The 27,373-nt window shown below is 41.5% G+C and overlaps 1 protein-coding gene across 3 annotated transcripts in view; it reads left to right on the forward strand.

Moving 5' to 3' along the window:
- The first annotated feature begins 3,689 nt into the window (after positions 1 to 3,689).
- The window catches only part of LOC140740299 (nuclear receptor subfamily 5 group A member 2-like), a 125,546-nt gene continuing 101,862 nt past the window's right edge, over positions 3,690 to 27,373 (forward strand). For all 3 annotated transcript variants that reach the window (XM_073069449.1, XM_073069453.1, XM_073069452.1), the window contains exon 1: positions 3,690 to 3,920. Coding sequence is in view for 1 of the 3 variants with exons in the window: in XM_073069452.1 (XP_072925553.1) it covers positions 3,857 to 3,920 (64 nt within the window). In the remaining 2 variants the exon portion in view is untranslated. The remainder of the gene's footprint in view (positions 3,921 to 27,373) is intronic.

The following is a 27,373-nucleotide window of genomic DNA, read 5'->3' on the forward strand; positions in this document are numbered from 1 at the left end:
ATGAGTGTTCATGGATACACCCTTTGTCTGAAGGAAGTGGGAGGAGCCCAAGGAAATATTATCAAGAATAACCCATTGTTGTTTGTCATCATTGTCAATGATCAGGATTAGAACATACAGGGCATGGTGTGTGATTATGCAAGTAACACCAAAATAGGTGATATACCAAGCAATAAACAGGTTATCAAAATCACAGGGGATCTCGAAGTAAGTGAACCAAGGAATAATGAATGGCATTTAATTCATACATCTGATATGTTGCGTTTTAGAAAATCAAATCTGGGTACATCTTTCACAGTTAATGACAAGACCTCGGGGAGTGTTGCAGATCAGAGGCATCTTGGACTGGTTTACTGAGAGTGGAGTCACAGGTAGAGAAGTTAGTGAACAAGGCTTTTAGAATACTGGTTTTCAAAAGTCAGGGCACTGAATATAAAAGTTGGAAGATGATACAATTGTACAGCACTGTGATGAGGATACACTTAGAGTATTGTGTTTAGGTTTGACCACCCTTGTGCAGCAAATATGTTATTAATCTGGAAGTAGGCAGGGAGGATTTACAGGACCTGGGGGGTGACAGGGAGAGGATGGCAGGTTAGATGAGAACTTTATTCCTTAGAGTTGAGGAGACTGAGAGATGATCTTATACAGGTGTATGAAATCATGAGGGGCATAGATGGGATGTGTCACCCCACCCCACTCTGCCCCCACTGCCCAGTAGGGAACCAAGATCTAGAGGGCATCAGTTTAAACTGAGAGGGGAACGATTCAACGAGAACTTGAGGAGCAGCTTTGTTCTCACACAATTGGTGGTTTCCATGTGGAATAAGCTACCAGAGGCAGTGGCTGATCAGGTCAGATTAACAATTTATACAAGATAATTGGACAGGTACATTGATTGGAAAGGTTTAGAAGATTACAGGCTTCAGCCAACGTTAGTGGAAAAAGCCTGCATGTGTTTGCACTATCTATGTCCCTCATGATTTAGAATACCTCTGTCAAATCTCCCCTCAGTCTTCTATGCTCCAAGGAATAAAGTCCTAATCTCTTTGATCTTTCCCTATAATTTAGGTCATCAAGCCCCAGTAACATCCTTGTAAGTTTTCTCTTTCAATCTTATTGACATCTTTCCTGTTCCATAAGACATAGCGGCAGAATTAGGCCATTCAGCCGATTGAGTCTGCTCTGTTACTCTATCATTCCTGATTTACTATTCCCCTCAACCCCATTCTTCTGCCTTAGAAACATAGAAAACGTAAAGTACAATACAGGCCCTTTGGCCCACAATGCTGTGCTGAACATGTCCTTACCTTAGAAATTACCTAGGGTTACCCATAGCCCTCTATTTTTCTGAGCTCCATGTACCGATCCAGGAGTCTCTTAAAAGACCTTATCATATCTGTCTCTGCCACTGTCGCCAGCAGCCTTTTTCATGCACTCACCATTCTCTGTGTAAAAAAACTTACCTCTGACATCTCCTCTGTACCTACTTCCAAACACATTTAAACTGTGCCCTCTTGTGCTAGCCATTTCAGCCCTGGGAAAAAGCCTCTGAATATCCATATGATCAATGTCTCTCATCATCCTATGCACCTATGCCTAATCAAGAACCTATCAACCTCTGATAGGTTCCAATATCTCTCCATGAGCTTCATGTTACACTGGGTGTCATTGAAGGGCTATCAGAGAACAGTTAAAATGATGGGTTTAGAGATACAAGAGACTACAAAAGTTCTGGAATCTGGAGCTAAAAGCAAACAGAGAGGGACTCAGCCAGTCGAGCAACATTCAAAGCAAGAAATGAACTGTTGATGTATTAGGTCAGGAGTTACAATAGGCTTGTTCATTAACAATAACCTGACTGAACCAGTATCCTTATGATAGTGCTTTGATGCCAGGGAAGGTGGCCTTCTGTTTAAATACCACCAAGGGGAGTCATAAAATGCCTCGCACCTACAGAGGACAAAGCTTAAATGAATAAACAAGTAGCCAATATAGGAAATATTAAACCAAAGGGGCAATGAGACTGAATTAGACAGCTTCTTAATGCATCAAGCACATGTTTTCTTCATTCCAACAATTGTATTATATTGCACATATACACACCATATTGATGCCCCATTCATTACCTGGGTGCCACAAGCTCAGCTTTGTACGTCCTTTTCGTATCATCCATATGGCCAGATGTGTCACAGTGTGGAGTAAATCCTATTAATAAAAGTCTGGAATGATATCTTATTGTAAAACCTCAATCTGTGGAGTAAAAGCATTATGTTGTACTTTGGATATCCAACAGCATTCTTCTCCAACCAATGGCTATGGAGAAAATCTGCAGATGCCGGAAATCTGAGCAGAACACACAAAATGCTGGAGGAACTTAGCAGGCCAGGCAGCATCTATGGAAAAGAGTACAGAAGGGTTTCAGTCCTAAACATCGACTGTACTCTTCTCCATAGATGCTGCCTGGCCTGCTGAGTTTCTCAGGCATTTTGTGTGTGTTTCTCCAACCAATGATGTAGCTTAGAATATTTACTATAACTGTGGAATTTTAGGCCTTCTAACTGGATTGAAAACTCAAAGATGTTCTTAAATCAGCTGCAAAACTAAGATTTTGGGAAAATGGAGGCAAAATATATTAATTTAAACCCAAGTATAACATACATGCCAAATTAGTCCAATAATTATCACAATCCATCCCTAATTAGCCACATCACTCATTAACTTTGGGTTACTATTCCATGATTTTTGTCCTCAGTCAATAGAGTTGAATGTGCAGATATACCAGTGGACATAAGTTATACTTTTCTTCTGACTGCCACTCATGTGCTGGATAATTACTGAAGGATTCTTCATACAAAGACTTAAGAAATAAGAGAAGTCAGTCATTTAAACCATTGTACTTGCTTCACCATCCAATAAGATCATTACCCATCTGTTCTTGACTTTAACACTCTTCTGCCTGATCCCTGTTATCTTTGATTCCCCTGAGATCCAATAAAGTAGCTTTTGAACAATTGAGAATGCACAGCTTTCTGGGATAGAGAATTCCAGAGATTCACAAATCTCTTAAGAAAGAAATCCCTCATAATCTATGTCATAAATGGCTGGTGCATTACCCCTAGTTCTACACTCTCCCTTGAACTACTATAGAGACTCCAACTCCTGCCAGTCCATCACATTATATAACCTTCAAGAAGATCCAAAGTGATAAGAAAATAGAAAGATGGAAGCCTTGCAGAGACAGCAGCAAGTGTATGAACTACTTTGTTAGCATCCTAAAGCCTAAACTTTCAAACCTTCTTCCAGACAGCTGCACATTTAATTGATGATGAAACGGACGGGAAAGCAAAATCATTGAGTTCTGTTGATTCCCAGAAGAAAGCCATCCCACCCCCCTCCCCACTTGCTTTCAAATCTCATTCAAGGCCCTGGAGAAAGATTTATTCAAAAGCAGAAATCTTCTCCCAAAGAATGCAGCATTGCTGATCCCATTACTCAGAATCATCGTTAATCATTTTTTTTCTCTTCACTATCAGTCAACAACCTCTTATCTCTTATCTGCCTTTCACACACACACAAAGAGTTCAAATGAATAAGCACTTGGTGAGCTTTGCAACTGGGCCTAAGCACAAAACTGTGCATTTATATCTTGTTTGATTGCTGAGCCTATCACTAGGTGGAGTTACAATTTATTCCAACTCTGCAATCCGAAAAGGTCAAAGTCTCACTTGTACCATGTATGAAAGATACACTCATTTATATTCCATCTATTGAATTCAGCAGCATCTCATCTACCCTAAAAGGAAATGTTTTTGGGATTCATTTACACATGTTGTGGTGCTCAAGGTGATAAATTATGTCAGCCTGTTTGGTTGGAGAGGTTTATCGATCATCATCAGTAGAGCACACTATTGACGCAAGTAAGTAAACTCCTTCACTGCCTGGAAGTCTAGTGTTTTTAATTGTCATAGGGGAAAATCTAAGAACTGCCATGCATTCCTTATTCACATGTCCTGATCAAGCTTGAGGTCAGTCTTAACTTCCTCAGCTCTGAAAATTGGCATAGAACTTATTGTAGTTATTATACTCGACGTAAAGTGGCTAGTGGAGGTACGCAAACATTCCAAGTCTTTGACCACTGACTAATCAAGTAGCAGTATTGATCAGTGGCCTGAGAGCATTCTTGAGTAAGGCAGAGATGCCGGAGTTAATTAGCATTGTTAAAAAAATTTGGATTGGTAAAATCATCTCGTCTACAATCTTCATCAGCACAGGAGCACCACAGGGATGTGTGTTTAGCCCCCTGCTCTACTCACTTTACACCTATGATTGTGTGGCTAAATACAGCTCCAACACTGTATACGTTTGCTGATGACACCACTGTTGTGGGCTGTATCGAAGGGAGTGATGAATCAGCATACAGGAGGGAGATTAAAAACTTAGCTGAGTGGTGTATTAACAACAAACTCTCACTCAATATCAGTAAGACCAAGGAACTGATTGCAGACTTCAGGAGAGGGAAACCAAAGGTCCTTGAGCCAGTACTCATCAGAGGATCAGAGGTGTAGAGGGTCAGTAACTTTAAAGTCATGGGTGTTACTATCTCAGAGGACCTGTCCTGGTCCCATCATATAAATATTATTGTGCAGAAAGCATAACAACGTCTCTACTTCCACAGGAGTCTGTGGAGTTACGGCATGCCATCAAAAACCTTGGCATATTTCTTATAGATGTGTGCTGACTGGCTGCATTACAGCCTGGTATGTAAACACCAATGTCTTTGAGTGGAAGATCCTACAAAAGGTAGTGGATTCAGCCCAGTACATCATGGATAAAACCCTCCCAACCATTAAGCACATCTGCATGAAACATTGCTATAGAAAAATAGCATCCATTATCAAATATTCTCACTATCCAGGCCATGCTCTTTTCGCGCTGCTGCCATCAGATAGAAGGTGTAGGTGCCTCAGGAGTCACACCACTATGTTCAAGAACAGTTACTACCTCTCAACCATCAAGCTCTTGAAAAAAAGGGGATTGCTACACTCATTTAAGTACTGTTATAGTGTTATTTAAAGCTCGTTATTTATTGTTATTTATTTATATCTGCACTTGCTCAGTTTGTTTACAGTTAACAGTTCCTGATGTTTACAGTTTACAGTTACTGTTCTATAGATTTGCTAAGTACGCCCGCAGTAAAAGAACCTCAGGGTTGTATGTGATGACATATATGTACTCTGATAATAAATTTTACTTTACTCCTTTGAACTTTGAAAATGTCCTATTTGCCTGACCCAGCTGTCTCAATCTGATCTGAATTTGGCCAGAACTGGGTTATAAAATTGTAAAGCATTTTTTGAAAATCCCTTGTATTACTTGCTGTCGTTATTTGGAAATGAGCTCCTTTAATACTTCCTCTGTGCAGATTATCTGTGGAACAATTTGATATCACATATTTTATGGCAGGGGTCTATTTAAAAATGAACTCTCCGGGTTAAAGTACAAAATGTTTCTGTTGTTTGCTATCCCTTTGCAGCTATACTTCTGGTGTAGTAAATCAAAGTGCAATCCTTAGTCCTGTGAGCTGCAATAGAATTCTCATTTTATTTAAAGAACATAACAAAAATCCATTGGTGACTGAACCCTAAATCACCTCCTTTAAAATGGGATTTCAGAAATGGGGATCAAAATGTCTTTGGGTTAATGGACACTGTAACTATTATGATATACAGAATGTAATGTTGATTGCTAATACATTAGCTAGTATATCACTTTGAATATTCTGTCAAGTGGCTCCCAACCAATGAGATGGAAGTCACTAATATCAAATATGCAGTAAAGCAAATAATCTGATATATTATGAATACATATAATTATAGATATAAAGATAAGAGTACAAATGTCTAATGGAATTTTGTAGCATCTCAATCAGTCTGCATCTGTACTATAATGCGTTGTTTAGAAGTTTTTAAAGATGAACTTGATATAGAGGAGCTGCAGCAAAAATTCACAAGGCTGGTTTTTGAGATGGTACATCAGAAAACTAACAGGTTACTGTTTGAATCCACCCAACTAACTCTCTCTGGATTCAATGGGGACCTATCCTTCCAGATCAGGCTACCATGTTGGACCTGGTGGAAGCCTCGCGAAAGTCCAAATAGACAATATTCACTGTGCTACGCTCAATGACCTATTTGGTTGCCTCTTCAAAAAGCTATAAAAGAATCATCAGGTATAACTTCCCACACTCAAATCCATGCAGACTCTTTCTAATCACACTGTCTATCCAAATGCTGGTAGATCCTGTCCCTCAGAATTCCCTCCAGTAACTTCCCCACTACTGATAACAGATTGTCTGCCCTAAAGATCCCTAGCTTAAACAACAGAACAACCTTATTCGGTCTCCAGTCTTCAGGAACTTCACCACTGGCTAACAATGAAGCAAATATCTCCACAATTTCTAATTTAGCCTCTCACCAAGTCCAAGGGTGTATTGAATCTGGATCTGGGTATTTCTCTATCTTAATGCACTAAGGTTGCAAATACCTCTTCCATGGCAATATTAATTTCTTCCAAACATCTACATTAGTTTCCCTTACCTCTTAAACAACTATGATTTTCTTCTCAGTAAATATCTAAATGACTTGTCATAGTGGAGACAGGGAGACTGTGACCCCCTACCTCAGGGATCTCAGTCTAGGAATCACAAAAAACAGAAATTTCTTCATACAGAGAATGATAAATATCCCAACTTCAAAGCTCTGGGGATGTAGAGACTTACACATCTTCGTTCATAAAAGTTTGACAGATTTCTGGGATATGCATGGACATTTTGCAGGTAGAAGATCAGCCAAGTTTTTGAAAAAGGGACGAGCAGGCTCCATGTGTGTAGGCTGTCTCCTGTTCCCCTTTCCCAGTTTTATACGGCATTGGTCAGCCTGCACTTAGAGTATTGGCAGCAATTTTGAACCCAATATCTAAGAAAAGATGTAATGGCATTGGAGAGAGTCCACAAGAATGACCCCAGGATTGAAAGGGTTAATGTATGAAGAGTGTTTGATGGCTCTGGACCCATACTTGCTGGAATTTAGAAGGATGAGGAGGGATCTCATTGAAACCTATTGAATATTGTAATGTCTAGATAGAGTGGATGTGGAGAGGATGAATCCTGTAGTTACGGAGTCTAGGACAAGAGGGGCAGAACCCCAGAATACAAGGATGTCCCTTTAGAACAGAGATAAAGAGGAATTTCTTTAGCCAGAGGATGGTGAATCGTTGCCCCATATGACTGTGGAGGCCAAGTCATTGGGTATATTTAAAGCAGAGGTTTATATGTTTTGATTAGAAAGGCTGTCAAAGGAGAGAAGGCAGGAGAATGGGGTTGAGAGGGAAAATAAATTGAATGGTGGTACAGACACAATAGCCTAATTCTGCTCCTATATCTTATGGTCTTATGGTTTATTTTGTATGTTCTTACATTGCAAAAGACATGCCTGTTAGATTAGATTAGATTGTGAGGACACTCAGTCCTCGTTTATTGTCATTTAATAATGCATGCATTAAGAAATGATACAATGTTCCTCCAGTATGATATCACAGAAACACAAGACAGACCAAGACTAACTTACAAAAACCACATAATTATAACATACAGTTACAACAAATTACAATGCCGTAATTTGATAAGGGCAGACCATGGACACGGTAAAAGAAAGTCTCAAAGTCCTCGATAGCCCATCATCTCACGTAAACAGTAAAAGGAAGAAAAACTCTTCCTGCCATGAACCTCCAGCGCTGCAAACTTCCCAATGCAGCCTCTTGAAGCATCTGACCACAACCAACTCTGAGTCCGTCCGAAAAATTCGAGCCTCCAACCAGCCCTCCGACACCGATCACCGAGCACCATCTCTGCCAAGCACTTCGACCTCGGCCCCGGCCGCCAAGCAACAGGCAAAGCCGAGGATTCGGGGCCTCCTCTCCGGAGATTTCTCGACTGCACAGTAGCAGTGGCAGCGAAACAGGCATGTCAGAAGTTTCACCAGATGTTCCTCCGTGCTTCTCACGTCCATCCCCATCAAATCTGGATTGTGCACGGCACCTACTTACATATAACAGATAATCATTCCTGGAGTGTCCACGCCATTTTCTCATTTTCTGTTCTCTGGGGACCCAGCGTAGTGTGTTTTGCTGAATCAGCAGGAACCTGAGAAAGTGTCCAGTAACAACAACCTTTAATAGATCTCAAGAAGTGTTACCACTCTACAATGACAGAAAAGGTTTTGCTAAATCAGAGTAAAGCAAAAAATATATAGCGTACTTAGTGCAGAGAATAAGTTCTGGCATTGAAAGCTTAAAGAACAGAGAATATTTAATCTGCTTCAACAACCTATTGGTAGATACTGGGTGGAGAGGGGTACCATTCAAAATCACCAATGGCCAGAGGAATCTCAGTAAGGACTTGGAGTTCCACCTGAAGTTCCACATGTGGTTAAGGCAAAAGCTGATACTGTACTAGAGAATAGAAAATGGTGGTGCACACCTTGTTAGATCATAAACTGAGACCAAGGCCTGTTGATCAGAATAGAGAAAAAATCAGAGTCATAGAACACTACAGCACAGAAACAGGTCCTTTGCTTATCTGGTCCAGACTGACCAGTGGACCATAGACTGCAGATGCTGTAAATCTGGAGTAACACATGTAAAACTCAAAAGGAACTATGTCAGGTAGCATCTACGGAGGGAAATGAACAGTCAACAGCTTGAGTTCAGACCACATCAAAATTGGGTCTCAACCTGAAACATTAACCATTCATTCCTCCCTCCCATGCTACCACACCAACCCCTCCCCCCCCACCCCGCACACACACAGATACAGATGTTGCCTGACATGCTGAGTTCCTCCAGTGTTTTGGGTGAGTTACTCCAATTTGAGTGCCCTAGCCTTCTATAACCCCCCAGTTTAAAGGATGACAAGCAATTCTATGCATAGACTTCTGAGTAGATGAACTGTATTCTTAGCATCAGGAGTGTTACCAAAAGCAAAGGTGGCAAATTGAAAGAAATGGGCTTATTACGACAAAAAGTGACCAGTCAGGGGGTTGGAGACATCAGACAAATATCAATAAGCAGTGGTGGTTCTGTATACACCACTCGCCAGATCAAGAGAGGGCACTTTAAGAGAAGCACATCTGAGACAGGAGAAACAGGCACCATCTCAAATGACTGAAACAGAAACCCAATGGTGCATCACTAATGCTCTAGATCAATCGACCCCAAGAGAACTGCAACCAAGTTATATCAAAATTGGAATGCTTTGTGTTAAAGTAAGTCACATAGAAAATGGACAATTATTCTGGATGTTCTGTAAGTTTACTAATGAATGAGTCTATAACAAGTTTCATATGGTTTGCTAACACTCATTGGTGTTTTAGGACTCAGCATTTTAAGAGTTTTCAGGGGAGTGTAGTTATTTAGCACTGAACATCCCAGAAGCTCTACGTCTCTGAAAAGAAAGCCACAGGAAGAATGTTTCCACATAAAATGAGCTTTTTTGTTCATTTAAAAGCTGCTTTGTTATTTCCCAGTAGTTTGCAAAGAAATACTCGGCAGTTGTTCAGTTTTTTAAAAATAGTCGTTCATTAGATGATGGCTTTTTATCAGTGAGACAAGCAAATAATGTAGAGCTGATATGTTGCTAAGAAGCTTGAAGAGAATCTGGCATATTAACCAATGCATACATTCCCATTCCACCATGGAAGATGAAGAATAAGTTAAAACCAAGTAATTAAATAAAACAAAATTAAAAAGGTTAATTCACTAATGGTGTTTCTAGATCCACTGACAAGGTTGATACCTGAGCTCCTGGACAATTAGGGGTAGGCATAGCTCAAATATCATCTATAAATTTGCTGATGATACAACCATTGTTAGTAGAATCTCAGGTGGTGACGAGAGAGTGTACAGGAGCGAGATATACCAACTAGTGGAGTGGTGTTGCAGCAACAACCTTACACTCAACGTCAGTAAGACAAAAGAACTGATAGTGGAACTTCGGGAAGGATAAGACGAAGGAGCACATACCAATCCTCATAGATGGATCAGAAGTGAGAAAGTGAATAGTTCCAAGTTCCTAGGTGTCAAGACCTCTGAGGATCTAACCTGGTCACAACATATCGATGCAGCTATAAAAAAGGCAAAACCATGACTATACTTCATTAGGAGTTTGAAGAGATTCGGCATGTCAGCAAAAACACTCTATAGATATACCGTGGAGAGAATTCTGACAGTCTGTATCACTGTCTGGTATGGGGGGTCTGCTATACAGAATTGAAAGGAGCTGCAGAGGGTCATAAATTTAGTCAGCACTGTCTTGGGTACTAGCCTACAAAGTAACCAGAACATCTCAAGGAGTGTTGTCTCAGAAAGGCAGTGTCCATTATTAAGAACCCCCAGTACCTAGCATACCCTTTTCTCACTATTACCATCAGGTAGGAAGTACAGAAGCCCAAAGGCACACACTCAGTGATTCAGGAACAGTTTCTTCCCCTCTGCTATCCAATTCCTAAATGGACATTGAACCTGTGAACACTACCTCACTTTTTAAATATATGTTATTTCTGTTTTTGTACAATTTTTTATCTTTTCAACATACATATACTGTAATTGATTACAGTATTTATTTGTCATTTTTTTCCTCTTCTTCTACATTATGTATTGCATTGAACTGTTGCTCCTAAGTTACAAATTTCACGACATGTGATGGTAATAATAAACCTGATTCTGATTTTGAGATAAGTTGGCAAGTTCTGTGTATGATTCCAGTTTAAGATAACACCACCAAAGACATGTAACAGCTTACAGGTAGTTTGAAAACAAAGGAATTTGATTAAAACATTATTAATAGCAATTTTTTTGAAGTAAATTGTGGTACACTCTCACCACAAACAATGAAGAGGCAAATGAAGACAAAGTGAATTTGCAAGATGTGCCTGCTGGTGTGGGGCAAAATCAACGCACTTGGAGTTGGAGCTATGCTAGTTGGAATGAACGATTCAGAGGGGAAAAGACAGGAGGAATTCTGATGCCTGCCCAGCTGGTCCGGGTGCAAGGGTGGATTGTTCTAAGCACCAATCTGATTTGGAGAGGTCGAAATCGACTTCTTCAGCAGTGAAATCCAGATCCAAAGTGAATCGCTGGTCAATGTGTTGTATGCCCAGAGCGATTTGCTGTGGCAAGGCCTGGGTCCTAATGTGAGGTACAATATGCTGTTTGGACAATCTAAATACCAGCCAAGATAGACAGGAAGGCAGGGTGTGTCACAACACAGATTCGGCATCACAGCAGATATGGCAATTGCACTGGTGAATATGCATGTGTCAGTTAATTATTATTTCATTGTGATGGTATTTAACTCCATTCTTTTTGTTGTAGCCCTTGTCGAGTCTTGCGATAGGCACAACAATGTTTTGCTGCCTGCTTGCATTCAGCCTTGCCTGAGAAATTGGACTGCTGAGTCAACTGACTCAGCAGACTAGTGGTATTCATTTTATATTCAGTTATTCCTGTCAGCCACTACGTTGGCTTAGTTTTCCATTTGCGAGTTTTAGTTATCAGCCCTGTCTGGCCTAGCATTTATGGTTTTCATTTCCCTCTAACTTTGTTCACATTAACTATCAACCCGCTTGAGTGTCTCTCGCTCCGCACCTGGGCCATACTGAATGTAGTGACAGCAAGTCTCAACCATACAAAGATGGATCCAGCAAAGCAGCTGACCTTGGCCTTGAGATTTATTGGTCAGGTAGGGGACAAGCTACAAGCAATGGAATCTGTTCTGAGTGAAGTTACGGAGGCAATGAGGCAGATAATCTCATGCTGACAAGCTCATTCTCATCTGGAGGAAGAAGTATAATTGCTAGTCGCAATGGTTGAACAGCTCACCACAGAGAATTGGACTCAGGCGTTTGCGATTTCCGCAGACATGACCACCATCCACAAGCTCTCTCTGGACAGTCAGCATCAGCTGATAGCCGTTAACGTTCTCACCAACACAATTCAGCAGCCTCTGGCCACCTCAGTACCACTCCTAGCATCTCTCAGGTCCTCTTTCTCTGCTGCCCCAACAATTTCTCTTACTAATGCTCCGGCACCTGCGCCTAGACTAGAGCTGACTCCCGCCTTCGGATCCCCACAGACACCCACTTCCGTACAGGAACTGAGTATTCCAAGTATTCTGGTGATCCCAATGGTTGCAAGAATTTTCAAGTCAAGTCAAGTCACTTTTTATTGTCATTTCGACCATAACTGCTGATACAGTACACAGTAAAAATGAGACAACATTTTTCAGGACCATGGTGCTACATGAAACAGTACAAAAACTATACTGAACTACGTGAAAACAACACTGACAAGAAAAGCTACACTAGACTACAGACCTACCCAGGATGGCATAAAGTGCACAAAACAGTGCAGGCATTACAATAAATAATAAACAAGACAATAGGCACAGTAGAGAGCAGTAAGTTGGTGTTAGTCCAGACTCTGGGTATTGAGGAGTCTGATAGCTTGGTGAAAGAAACTGCTACATAGTCTGGTCATAAGAGCCTGAATGCTTCGGTGCCTTTTCCCAGATGGCAGGAGGGAGAAGACTTTTTATGAGGGGTGCGTGGGGTCCTTCATAATGCAGTTTGCTTTGTGGATGCAGCGTGTGGTGTAAATGTCCATAATGGCGGAAGAGAGACCCCGATGATCTTCTCAGCTGACCTCACTATCTACTGCAGGGTCCTGCAATCCGAGATGGTGCAATTTCCGAACCAGGCAGTGATGCAGCTGCTCAGGATGCTCTCAATACAACCCCTGTAGAATGTGATGAGGATGGGGGGTTGGAGATGGACTTTTCTCAGCCTTTGCAGAAAGTAAAGACCCTGCTGGGCTTTCTTTGCTATGGAGCTGGTGTTGAGGGACCAGGTGAGATTCTCCGCCAGGTGAATACCAAGAAATTTGGTGCTCTTAACGATTTCTACTGAGGAGCTGTCGATGTTCAGCGGGGAGTGGTCGCTCCGTGCCCTCCTGAAGTCAACAACCATCTCTTTTCCATCCCGTCCCATGATCCTTTCCCTTCTCCAGCTCTGTATCACTTTTGCCAATCACCTTTCCAGCTCTTAGCTTCATCCCACCCTCTCCGGTCTACTCCTATCATTTCGCATTTCCCCCTCTCCCCTCTACTTTCAAATCTCTTACTATCTTTCCTTTCGGTTAGTCCTGACGAAGGGTCTCGGCCTGAAACATCGACATCGCTTCTCCCTATAGATGCTGCCTAGCCTGCTGTGTTCTACCAGCATTTTGTGTGTGTTGTTGTTTGAATTTCCAGCATCTGCAGATTTCCTTGTGTTTGAACCATCTTTTTTGTTTTGTTTTATTACCCAATGCGAGCTGATATTCCAAGTCCAGCCTGAACATTTTGGGGATGATGCACAAAGACTGGCATTCATGCTCATTCTCCTAGTTGGACCACTCAGCCTGTTCAACCCTTCATGGGAGCAAGGATACTCCCCAGCCTAGTCATTCTGACATTTCATGGCAAGGTTAAGGAGGGTTTTTAACCTTCCAGTACAGGATCAGGAGGTTGCCCAAGAGTTGCAACCCTTGGACCTGTGCCAAGACAGAGGAACGGTAGTAGCCTATGCAGTCAAATTCCGCACACTTACAGTAGAGACGGGTTGGAATGAGAGATCTCTCATCACTGCCTCCCAGAGTGGACTGAACGCAGGGGTCCAGCACAAGATCATTGTCCAGGACAAGCAGAATAGTCTGGGTGACCTGATTAATCTGGCTATTCAAGTTGATGACCGGGTAACTGAGTGGTGCAGTGAAAGAATGTTTCAAGCTTCCGATTCACCATCTGATCCCCGTCTTTCCTCGCCTTCTTTCCCTCCCTCACCACCCAGCACCCAGTCCACAGAGCCTATGTGAGTAGGGCACATGTGTTTGTTTCAGGAGGAACAAGAGTGGTACAGGAGAACAGGTTCCTGCCTCTATTGTGACGATCCAGGACAGTTCCGGGCAACATATCCTATGCATCCAGTAAAAGAGGATACCTGTCAGCAGGCAGGGGAGTCCCGATGGGTCGGTTCCGTCTTCAGTCAGCTTCCCCTAATGATGTAATGCTCTCACCTCCCTTGTCATGGAGGTCTCAGACCCATGAAGTTAAGGCTTTTATCGACTCCTATGCAGCTGGGAATCTCATGGATATCTCTCTAGTTCAAAGATGGGGATTTCTGACTCAGGAAGTAAGGGAAAAGATCAACATCAAGGCACTGGACAGTTGACCTCTGGCCACCAGCCAGATCCATCTTTCCACCCGACTCCTCCAACTTATACTCTCGAAGGCAACCATCATGAAGAAGTCTCTTTTTATCTGGTTGATTTGCCTGAAATGCCACTGGTATTTAATCTACCCTGGTTATCTTGACATAAGCCACGGATCAATTGGTCTCTGAAAGCACTCCAAGAGTGGGGACCGGCATGCCTGTCTACCTGTCTGGGTCCAGCTCAATCCCCTCCTGTGTCAGCTAAGTACGTGGACCTATCTGGGATTCTGTCTGTATATGCAGATCTCCCTGAGCTCTTCACTGAAAGGAAGGTCACCACCCTAACCCCACACTAGCCACACGACTCTGCCATAGATGTCTTACCTGGCACCAGTCTTCCCCGAGGCCGGCTCTTTTCCATCTCTAATATTGAAATGATGGCCATGGAGAAATACATCAAGGGGGCATTAGCCATGCATCTTATCTGTCCATCAACCTTGCTGGCAGGAGCCAGCTTTTTTTAATGTGAGCAAGGAGATTGTCAAGCTCCGTGCTTGCATCGATTATCACCTGCTGAACAGCATCACTGTGACAAACTAATACTCTCTTTCCCTGCTGGATTCGAACATCTTCAAGGAGCAACCATGTTTTCCAAAATTGATCTATGCAATGCGTACAATTTGGTTCATATAAGAGGAGATGAGAGGAAGACAGCTTTCAACACCTCTAATGTTCACCGTGAGTACCTGGTGATGCCTTTTGGTCTGGCTAACACCTGTGCTGTATTCCAGGCCTTGATTAACGATGTGCTCAGGGACATGTTGAATCAGTTTGTGTATTTAGATGACATCCTTAACTATTCCCGCTCTCACCAGGAACATGTCCACTATGTCCAGAGAGTTCTCAGTTGGCATCTTGAAAATAACCTATACGCCAAGCATGAAAAATGTGAGTTCCATAAAACCAAGGTATTGTTTTTGGGCTGTATACTTACCCCATCGAGTGTTCAAATGGACCCTAGTAAAATTCAGGCAGTTACAGAGTGGCCCAAACCATCTGCAGTCAAACGGTATGGTACTTCATGGGGTTTGCAAACATTTGTCACCACTTCATCTGGAACTTCAGCTCCTTTGCAGCTCCTGTAAATGCACTCACCAAGCAGACCTCGGCAGGATTCCATGGGACAGATAGTGCCAACCAAGTATTTTCAGAGCTAAAATGATGACTCACCTCTGCCCCATTGCTGTAACACCCAGACCCATCACAGCCATTCATTGTCGAGGTGGCTGCATCCGATGTCGGCATTGGAGCTGTCCTCTCTCAGTGCTCATCTGCTGATAGTCGGCTGCACCCTTGTGCCTTTCTTTCCCATTGCTAGACTATGCTGAGAGGCTAGGAACTTCTGGCTGTCAAAGAGGCCCTGGAGGAATGGCAGACACTGGCTAGAGGGGGCAGAGCATCCATTCTCGTTCTGGACAGATCACAAGAACCTCTCCTACATTCAGGATGCAAAAAGACTCAACTCTCATCTAGCCCAGTGGGCTCTCTTCTTCACATGGTTCAATTTCATCCTCACCTATCATCCTGACAGCAAGAATACAAAGGCCAGAAGTCTCTCCCAGCAGTTTGACTCATGGCTCAACATGTGTTCAGGCTCCACAGCTTTCCTCAAGACATAGTGTCTGATTGTGGACCACAGTTCAATTCCTACTTTTGGAAAGCTTTTTGCTCTCTTGTAGGAGCCATAGTCAGTTTCTCATCAGGTTTCCATCCCCAATCCAATGGCCAGACTGAGAGAGTGAACCAGGAGTTGGAGACAAAACAGCGTTGCCTTGCCTCTTCCAACCCCACGTTCTGGAGCACCCAATTGGTTTGGCCAGAGATCACCCACAATAACCTCCAGTCGTCCTCCATGGGTATGTCTCTTTTTGAATGCAAGAAGGGATTCCAGCCCCCACTTTTCCCTGATCAGGAGATAGAATAGGAGTTCTCTCCCTTGTCCCCAGTCTCCCACCTCCCCTCTTCCCCGTCTGGCAGATAGTTCCCTTGTCTATACAGTGCGGCGCCTCCTGGCATCTCGCCAGGTACGCGGTAAGGTCCAGTACCTTGTGGATTGGAAAGAGTACGGTCCAGAAAAACGTACTTGGATCACAGCAAAAGGCATCTTAGACAAGTCGCTGATCCGGGACCTCCAGTGGACACGGGTCTGTGGCACCTCAGGGGCTGTGCCTAGGGAAGGGGGCCTCTGTCACAACCACGGATTCGGCAGCACAGCAAATACAGCAATTGTGCTCATGAATATGCTCGAGCTAATTATTATTTCATTGTGATAGTATTTAACTCCATTCTTTTTGTCGTAGTGCTTGTCGAGTCTTGAGATACACACGGCAACGTTTCACTGCCTGCTTGCATTCGGACTTGCCTGAGAAATTTGACAGTAGAGACACCTAACTCTGAAGGCTAGCAATATTCCTTTATATTTAGTTCTTCCTGTTAGCTGCAGTGTTGGCTTCATTTTCCATTTGAGAGTTTTAGTTAACAGCTCTGTTTGGCCTGGTGTTTATTGTTTTCTTTTCCCTCTAACTTTGTACACATGAAAGTCTATGAACTATTGACCTGCTTCAGTGTCCCTCACTCTGCACTTGGTCCATATCTGAACGTAGTGACTGGGTGCCAGTCGAGGTTGGATCGCCCTGGGCGATGAGCCAGGTTGGAGAGGCTGAAATGACTTGTACAATAGCAAAATCTAGGCCTGGAGCAATTCGCAGCAATGGGTTTGGGTCCTAGTGCAAGGTTCAGACAATTTAAATGCCGGCCCAGATCTGGGAGCTCCTCTCTCCTCAGCTGTTGTGCTTTGTGTATGCGATTTGCCCCACCAATATGATGAACTGAATACTGAGACTTTGACCCTATTCCAGGCTGCTCCGTGGATTTTGGTCTGAGGACTCAATTTGGTTTGGAATGCTGTTGTTCACTCACTTCTATTGTTTGCATGTTTTCATTTTTGTCTCTCTGTGGGCACTGGGGGTTGATCTTACATTTTAAAATTTGGTTCTTTCTGGTTTCTTGCTTTGCGACTGCCTGTAAGCAAACAAATATCAAGGCTCTATAATTTATACATTCTTTGATAATAAATTCACTTCGAATCTTGGAGTGATTAAGTGACAAAAGATGCTCCCCATTAGTAATTGAACTAATATTGAGACTGAATAAGTCACAGAGTCATAAACAATACAACAGGGAAGCAGGCTCTTTGGCCCATCTAGTCTGTGCTGAACTATTAAACTGCTTAGTCCAAGAGACTACTTCTGGACTACAGCACTCCATACCCTTCTCATCCATCTACCTATCCAAATTTCTGTTGTGTTAAAACCAAACTCGCATCCATCACTTTTTTTTTTTGTAATTTATTTTTTTATTGAAGTTCATCATCAAACAAACATTTCCATAAGATGTGTTTCAGACATTGTACCTATATATCATATAATCATATATATCACAAATCTCCACAAAGTATTTATCTGAGGTACACACTTATAGAAAAGAGTGGAGAGAAAAAACAAGCAAAAGGGAAGAACTGTGTACAAGTAGGGAGTGATCTTTTGTTTTTACAACAGATTCATTGATTTGTGAGAATAAAGTCAGGCCTATGAGGCATTATTTAGTTAAACCATTTTTCCCAGTATGAATCAAATTGTTCCAAATTGGATAAAATTCTCTTACATTTGATTGGATTTAATAGCCCATTAAAAGAAATGAATTTTACCTTGTCCTTAGCCATCTGTATTTATCTGTCAATGTACCATTGAAATTAGAATAAAACTTAATCGATCTACTCCCTGAACAAATAAGAACCAAGAAACACAGATAATAACAAAAATGGCAACGAGCGTGTGATTCCAAGGCTGAGGTCACTAGTAGATGACCCTGCGTTGGGCTAGAGGAAATGTCTAGCTGTGGGGGATAACCCCTCCTACTTGTGAGTTGAGGGCCCCCAATGCAGTATTCATAAAAGTCAGTGAACAGATCCATTACACAGATAAGATTTCCCTGTGTACTCCTCCTATATATACATACACACACAAATCCATCCAGAGACAGAGAAGCAGTTTCAGCGACAGGTTACTATCGATGCAATGCTCCTCAGACAGGATGAAGAGGTCACTAGTCCCCAATGCCATTAGGCTTTACAATTCAACCGCCAGGACTTAAGAACTTTTTAAAAGCTATTATTAATGCTTTTTGAGATAGTGATTTAGATGCATATCATATTTTTTACTGAGTTAAGTATTGTATGTAATTAGTTTTGCTACAACAAGTGTATGGGACATTGGAAAAAAAGTTGAATTTCCCCATGGGGATGAATAAAGTAGCTATCTATCTATCTATCTATCTATACATATACATATACATACACACACACATTACATACGTGTATAAATATATATATATATATATATTCTCATTTTGGTGGGGAAAAAGGAGTAAGTGAGCGAATAAAGAATAACAACTAAGTAATATAAAATCCACATTATAATAAGTATTTCTCGAGATAGGTATATCACCGTGTACTTTTGCTTTCATTTAGCTTCTCAACATTTTTAAAGTTAGCTAAACCTTATGGCTCTTCTGAAGGGGGTGAGGACTGTCTTTGGGAAACTCCTGGTCACTTCCTGATATATTTCTCTCGGCCTCCTCCCGTCTCCTGCCTTCTGGATTCGCGCACTATCTCCCTAGCTGAGCGGGACAGTTCCTCAGTCAGGCTTTCCCTCATTTTGGTGACACTGACGGGCAAATCTCTGGCCTTCATGTCTGTAGTCGCCTCTTCCACCGTCTGGTACAACCGCATCCCGTTGTCATAAAACACTCGAAGTTTAGCAGGGTACGGAGTTTGAAATCTAATCTTATTTTGCTTTATTACTCGCTTTACTTCAGAGTATTCTTTGCGTTTCTGCAGGACCGCGGGGGGGGGGGGTTAATCTTGGTCGAAATATATTAATTTATCGTCGAAAAACACTCTCTTCTTACCCCAGGCCCTTTGTAGAATCTGCGTCTTGGTGCTGTACCAAAGAAATGTAATTATTATAGAGCGTGGCTTTCTGTCCTGGGTAGGCTTCGGAACCAGCGCGCGGTGCGTCCTCTCGATTTCCAGCTTCATAACCGAGGGAATATCCAGCATGTCCCACAGTAGCTTTTCGACAAACTCCGTCATAGACGAGCCCTCTGCTCCTTCGGGAACGTTGTAGATTCTGATATTTTTCTGCCGTGATCTTCCCTCCAGGTCAAGCAGTTTACCTTCTTGGTGATGTAATATTTTTATTGTCTTACTCAGTATCCGTTCCACATTTTGAACGCAATCCTCCATCTTCTCAATTCGAGTCTCTGCCACTGCTATTATTTGTTTAATGCTGGCGAGCTCTGCCTTAATATCCCGGAGCTGCTGCTTTATTTCTTTCTGGACCTCCATTATTTCTTTCAGGATTTCGAAGATAATTGCTGCCTCGCTTGAACGAGGCCCAGCGCCCGCCTCGCTCGCACGCGGTCGGGTCGGAGAGCCGCTCGCTGCACTCCTCTCGGACGCAGGCTCCGCAGTGTCGCTTTTTTTATTTCTGTTCCTTTTCCCCATTTTTGCCCCTCTTTTCAGTTCAAATATTTTTCGAAAAATATTATATTTGAGGGAATAACAGGGCTTAATATGCGTTTTTCCGGAGGAGCTAGTGACATAAGCTGCCATTCTCGACGATGACATCACCGGAACCCCGCATCCACCACTTCTGCTGGTAACTCAGTCTACACTCTTACTAACCTCTGTGTTGTTTTGGTAAATGTAAAACATGAAACAACTTGAAAGCCCAGGACAATGAGTATTTAGCGAGGCATGTACATATCACATCTTAGCATCATGACGTATGCCATGCACACACTTTCATATATGATGTGTAATGAATTATTTAACCAACAAAGAATGCTTAATCAAACAATATAATTATACTATATATAAAGGGATCTGGGGTTCGGGGCCTGCTCCATGGTAGGAGTTGACTCTGGAACTGCAGGAAGTTTTCTGACAGCTCTGGACAACAGTAACCAGGTTTGGCAGGAACTTGTTATAGCAACTGACAAATCCTAAAAAACGCCACAGCTGTGACATGTCCTTTGGTCCTGAGGCATCCACAACTGCTTGAATTTTCTCCAATAAATTTGTGTAAATCTTATACATCAGTTAAGTGACCATGGTAAGTGATGTTCCGTTCAAATAATTCAGACTTGTTGCATTGTGGTCTGAGCCCATAATCTTCTAATCTTTTTACCACTTGTCTTGAGATCTTGGAGACGTTCTCACCGTACTTACTGGCACAATAATGTCATCCAGGTAATACTGAGTGCCTGGGCTGCCTTGCAGCACCTGGTACATCGCTTTCTGACAGAGTACAGGTGAAGATGTTACTCCAAATATACACTGTAAGCTTATTATTTGTGTGTGTTGATGGTGAGAAAAACTTTGGACTCTTCTTCCACCTCCAGCTGTAGGTTGGCCTCAGCCATCTCCATTATGTTGAAGTGTTTTCCCCTAGAAAGGTTGTAAAGATAGCTTCTATTCTGGGCAGAGGATATTGATCTACTTTCCATAAAAGGTTTATGGTGACCTTAAAATCATCTCAGATCCTGACAGACTCATTCTTCTTGGCTACTGGGATGTTGATGTTGCCCATAGAACTCCACTCAACCCTGGAAAGAATTCATTTCTGCAGCTCCATGTGATCTGACTCACTGGCTACTTTATCACAGATAGTATAAAGAACTGGACAGGCTTTGTAAAACTTGGGTGTGGCATTTTACCCTTGGTATGCTGGAATTTTTAATGCCATCTTTGAACACTGGTGTGGCATTATCCAGTATCTTTCTTAATTCATATTCAATTGACTCTGTTCCTGCGAATGTGGCTTATAAATACCAGATGAATTTCCAATCTTTGTTGTAGTTGTCTCTGCCAATCATGGCCCCACAATTATGGTTCTACTGTTTTTCCACATACAAGCCCAATGTGACATGTTAGTTGTTATATTGCACTGTTACAGATGTCATTCCCACATGAGTTATCTTTTTTCTGGTATAAGCTCTTAGTTGGATATCTGCAGGTTTCAGTTTAATATCTTTGAAATGCCTTCAAAACTCATTATGTAGAATGACTGAAACAGCTGAACTAATGTCTAATTTTATTTTAATTCATTTGCTGTTCACATCTTTCGTAAACCATGTTGCTTACCTGTTGTTAGTTTTCACACTGTAAATCTTAGGGCTATCCGATCCTGTGTCATTTTCATCATTATCAGATTTTTCATCAGCAGCATGCAGATTAGTGCTTTTTTAAATCTACAATTTGACCCTTTATCCTCCCTGTGCAGTCCATTTATTTTTTGTTTGCTGGCATATTATTTGCATGTGCCTTACTTTGTTTCATTTTCTGCAAATTTCACTATTAAATCTGCATTGGACTGGTGTATATGAGCCCTTGCCTCTACCCCTGCCAGGCTGTTTTCTGTTTTGACAAGGCAATTTTGTTCACGCTCATTTTCAGTCTAGACGGCATCTCAACAGTGTCTCTAGCTGCTGTTTCCATTGATACAACAATTTCAATTGCTCTTTTAAATATAAGTTGTTCTTCAGTTAGGAGCTGTCTTTGAATGCTTTCTTGTAAGATTCCATGAACTAAACAATCTCGCAATGAATTATTAAGCCCAAGACTGAACTGACAATGCTCAGACAATTTCTTGAATTTAGACATGTATGCGGAAATGGACTCCCCACCTTTTAATTCTGTTTATGAAGCCTAAAGTGTTCTGTGATCAACAATAAATTTGACTCTAAATGTTCTTGCATTACTTTCACAATACCAGCAAAACTGATTTCTGCTGGTTTGGTCGGAGCAGTCAAACTTCAAAGCAAACTGCATGCCTTTAAATCCAATGCACTCAGTAACACTGGCACTCATTTCTCATTGTCTATTCCATTTGCTTCAAAATACAACTGATTTTATTTCATATACATGGCCCAATTATCTTTTGTGCTATCAAATGAGTTTATCTTTCTGATATAGCCATCTATTTCTGTTCTTTTATTTTATGTTTGATTATTATCATCCAGTACTCACCGTTAATGAATCTGTCAATGTGTCCATTTTCTGCCTTTTTCTTAGCTCAAAAGACTTGCTGGGCTTATTCAGTTATGTTGTCAACTTGGAGTCATTTAAAACTTCCTCATCACCATTGTTATATTTTGTATCTCCAAAACATAAAAACAAATTGAAAGGAAGACAAGGGAGCAGGGAAAAAACTTGTGTAAAGTACATTCATTTTTTACTTTAAGCAAGGCATGTATGTATCATGTGGTAATATCATAACTAATGCCATGTACGTACTTTCACATATAACTGACAATGAATTAATTAACCAAAGAATGCTTGAATGTACAATATACTGCATTTAGAGTATACTCAAATATTACAATATTAAATACACAGTGCTCTGAGTGAAGATCTCCTTCATGTTCCCGTTTAAAAATTGCACCTTTCAATCGTAACTAATGACCTCTAGTTGTAGTTCCACCTAACCTCAATAGAAAAGTCTGCTTGTACAATATTTACCCTATTTTATACCCCTGATAATTTTGCATAACCTCTATCAAATCTCCCCTCATTCTCCTACACGCCAGAGAATAAAGTCCTAACCCATTCAACTTTTCCCTATAACTCAAGTCCTCAAGTCTTGGCAACATCCTTGTAAATTTTCTCGCCACTCTTTCAAGAGACATGGATCTGTGGTTACATACTGTACTGGTCACACAGAAGAAGGACAGCAAAGTCCTTCCACTGAAAGACACAGAACAGGTGGATGGGTTATTATTAATATGTAATTGTCACATGTACTAAGATAGTGAGAAAACCTTTTGTGTGTTCTGTAGACTGTTGACTATTCATTTGATTGTACTGAGGTAAAGAGAAAATGTTATGTTTTGCGTGTTATGCATACAGATCATTACTCATGTGATTGTTTTGAGGTATAGTGAAAACCTTTTGTTTAGAGTTTCATGTGGACAGCTCATTATTCACCTAATTGTACTGAAGTATTAAATAGAAAACAAATGGTAACCTCCAACCTGGCATGAATATCAATTTCTCCAACTTCCAGTAATTTCTCCCCCCCCCCCCCCATCACTTTATCCATTCCCTATTCTGACTCCCTCGTACGCCTTCTCCTTTCTTCACCTGCCAATTACCTCCTTTCTTTGCCCCTCCTCCTTCCCTTTCTCCCATGGTTCACTTTCCTTTCCAATCAGATTCCTTTTTCTTCAGCCCTTTATCTCTTCCACTTATTAGGTTCCAGCTTTTCACACACCGCCAACCACCCACTTTCCACCTCAGCCGATTTCACCTGTCACTTGTACTCCTAGCTTGTACTCTTACCTCCCCCACCTTTTTATTCTGTCTTCTTCCCCTTTCTTTTCCAGTCCTGGTCAGAAGTCTCCACCCAAAATATTGGCTCTTTCTTCCTTTCCATGGATGGTGCCTGATCTGCTAAGTTCCTCCAGCATTTTTGTGTAGTACAGATAGTTAGTACAGATAGCAAAGTATCATGATGCTGCAATACAGAATGGGCGCTGCAGGCGGACAAAGTACATGATGAGGTAGACAGAGGTAAAAAATTCATGAGTCTTATGACAATGGGATAGCAGCGGTGTTTGAGTTTGGTTCATACTCTGATTGTTTTGTAAGTTCTCCCTGGTGAGAGATAGGAGCAGAGAGAATGACTGGTTGGGAAGGAGTTGATTATGTTAGATGCTTCCCTGAGACAATGGGACATGTATCCATGGAACGTGAAATGTACTGCCCTATTATCAAAGCTCTAATGTTATAAGTCCAATCTGTATTTCACTATTACTGTTACTATTTGACTTAGCTTAGACCATTTGGAAGTAGGTTTGTTATTAGGCCTAGTTATTAGGCTTAGTTTAGACTATTTGTGAGAAGGTTTTTAAGCCTAGTTGCTAAGTTTAGTTTAGATCATTTGGGAACCCCATTTCTGTTCCTTGAGGTTGTTATAGAAGGGGATGGTAGTGAGGATAATTTCCCATTACCTATTAAATGCTCCCAATGGAATGCATTTCAAATAGCCTTTGACAACTGTGTTCAGCACCTGGCCTTCATGAGTGGCTTAGCTACTAAGCCTGACAGAATCGTTTTTACTGAGAGGAGAAGGGGCAAAGACAGGATACTGGCACCTTAAAACCAGTCAATTCAGGCAGATGGGGCTCATCTGCCCTGGTTGGCAGCTCATCTAGGAGAAGGAAAACTCTGATCTCAAACCTCCGCTGCCTTGCAGCTATACCTACTCAAGGGGAAGGCTTTGGGAGTAAATCTCAAGGAAAAATCTAGAGCTGGAGTCCCTACAGTGAGTCAATGCTGACTGGCAACTCCTGTGATGCTGCTGGTGCCAAATTATCGTTTTTTTGAATTCACCAGCTGCATGGGGGGGCGAACTGCTAAATGGGCAACAGCTTGCTCTCCATATCATACAGTTTTGGCTTGCATATTAGCTTGTGTATCATGTAAACAGCTGAGACATAATGTCCATGGTCGACCCCAACCAGCAGAAGACTTTAGGGACATGTAGACAGTCACTGGAGGGCAGACAGATTTGCACTATCAACTTGACTATGTTCACAATTTGCAACTTGTGATTTTAGCAATGAAGTTCCCAAAACTAAGCTGTGATATATTGGCAGGTAGAGGCAGGTTCGATTTTGTCATTTAAAAACAAATTGGATAGGTATATGGACAGGAAAGGAATGAAAGGTTATGGGTGAGTGCAGGTAGGTGGGATTAGGTGAGAGTAAGCGTTCGGCACAGATTAGAAGGGCTGAGATGGCCTGTTTCTGTGCTGTAATTGTTATATGGTTATATTATAAGGAAATTGCTATATTTTTGGCCATAATTTATGAGAACAGCAAGAGTGAATACATAAGACATTATCATATTGGTGGGTACCATAAGTGGGCCTTGGCTATATACAGTCAAAAGAAGAGGTACTATGCCATAAAACCATGCAGTATAGGAGTAGAATTATCCCATTTGGCCCATTGAGTCAGCTCCACCATTCAATCATGGCTGCCTTTTTTTTTCTTCAATGTATCAAGATTTGCTGAAGCTATGGATAGGTTAAGTGAGAGGGAATGAATATAGAAGGTAGAATATGGTGTGGAAAAATGCAAGCCCACCCACTTTAAAAGAGAGAATACTACACTGAACTATATCTGTTCAGTGTATGTCAGAGAGCTGTGGTGTTAGTGTTCCAAAGGTCTTGAGGAATCACAGAAAGCCATTATTGTTATTGTAATCTACAAGGTAACTGATTTATTGCTATTTACTACACTTGTCTGGAGTATAAGGATAAAGAAATCTTGTTGCTTGTTGTGAATAAAACCATACCTGTGCAAAGGAGCACAGTGTGAAGCTTTAGCCTAAACCATCTTACCTTCAGAAGGAAAACATAGAGGTGGCTGGATAATTCTGTGTTGACAGGTTTGTCTTCATTAGGCTATGTTCTTGGAGTATTGGAATTGATATTGGTTAAATATTATCACATATACTGAAAAAAACTTACAGTGCATACTATTCATAAAGATAAAATCATTACGCAATGCATTTAGGTAGAATATGTTAAAACAATAACAACGATGAATAAAGTGTGGGCTTGGACTTTATTCATTGGAGCATAGGGTAATGAGGGCTGATTTTATAAACACCATGAAGGAATAGATAGGGCAAATGCATATAGTTCTCCTAGGGCTGGGGAATCAAGAACTAAAGGGCACAGATATAAGGTGAGAGGGAAAAGATTTAATATGTACCTGAAGGGCAACTTTTTTTACACAGAGGATGGTATGTACTGTATATGGAACAAACTACTAGATGAGGTGGTTGATGGAGGCAAAGTACCAACATTTAAAAGCTATTAGAAAGGGCTATAGTGTAGATGTGCGGAGGGATTTCCAGTATTGGGAGAGTCTAGGACCAAAGGACATAGCCTCAGAATTGAAGGTCATCCCTTTAGAATAAAGATGAGGAGGAATTTCTTTAGCCACAGGGTGGTGATTCTGAGGAATTCGTTGTCACAGATGGCTGTGGGGGACAAGTCTGTGGCTGTATTTAAGGCAGAGGTTTATAAGTTCTTGACTAGTAGGAATGTCAAGGGTTATGGGGTTTTGACAAGAGAATGGGGTTAAGAAATAAATTAATTAATTAATCAGCCATGACTGAATAGCAGAGCAGACCCATTGGGCCAAATGGCCTGATCCTGCTCTGTTGTCTCATGGTCTTATGGTTTTATGGACTTTGTGCATGGAACTGACATAATTTCTCACTGAGTGTGGAAGATTCCATCTCATTGGCTGAGCTCGGCTGTTCATTTCCTGGGAGATTGTGATCTGCCTAATATGACTCAGATTTTATGAATCAGAATCAGGTTTATTATCCCTGATACATATAAATTGTTCATTTTGTTGCTTTGTAATACCTGTGTAATGTAAGGCATAAAAATAACAATCAGTTACAAAAATAAGTAAATAGAACAAAAGAGGAATGGTGAGGTGGTGAACATGAATTAATGGTGCATTCAGAAATCTGATGGAAGAGGTGAAGAAACTGTTCCTAAAACATTGTCTATGCATCTTCAGGCTCCTGTACCAACTTCCTGATAGTAATACTGAAAAGGGTGTATATCCAGGCTGGTAAAAGTCCTTAATGATGGATTCTTGAGGCACTGCCTTTGAAGATGTCTTTGATGGTGGGGAGGCTTGTGCTTGTGAAGTAGATGGCTAAGACTACAACCCTCTGTAGCCTTTGCAGTCCTGTGCATCAGAGCTTTCATATCAGACAGTGATGCAACCTGTCAGAATGTTCCCCACCATGCATCTGTAGAAATTTGCTAGTCTTTGATGACATACCAAATTTCCTCAGACTCCAAATGCTATTGTGGTAAATACACCATATGTTGGGCCCCACATAGATA

The sequence above is a fragment of the Hemitrygon akajei genome, chromosome 16, assembly GCF_048418815.1.
Source record: "Hemitrygon akajei chromosome 16, sHemAka1.3, whole genome shotgun sequence".
Taxonomy (NCBI): domain Eukaryota; kingdom Metazoa; phylum Chordata; class Chondrichthyes; order Myliobatiformes; family Dasyatidae; genus Hemitrygon; species Hemitrygon akajei.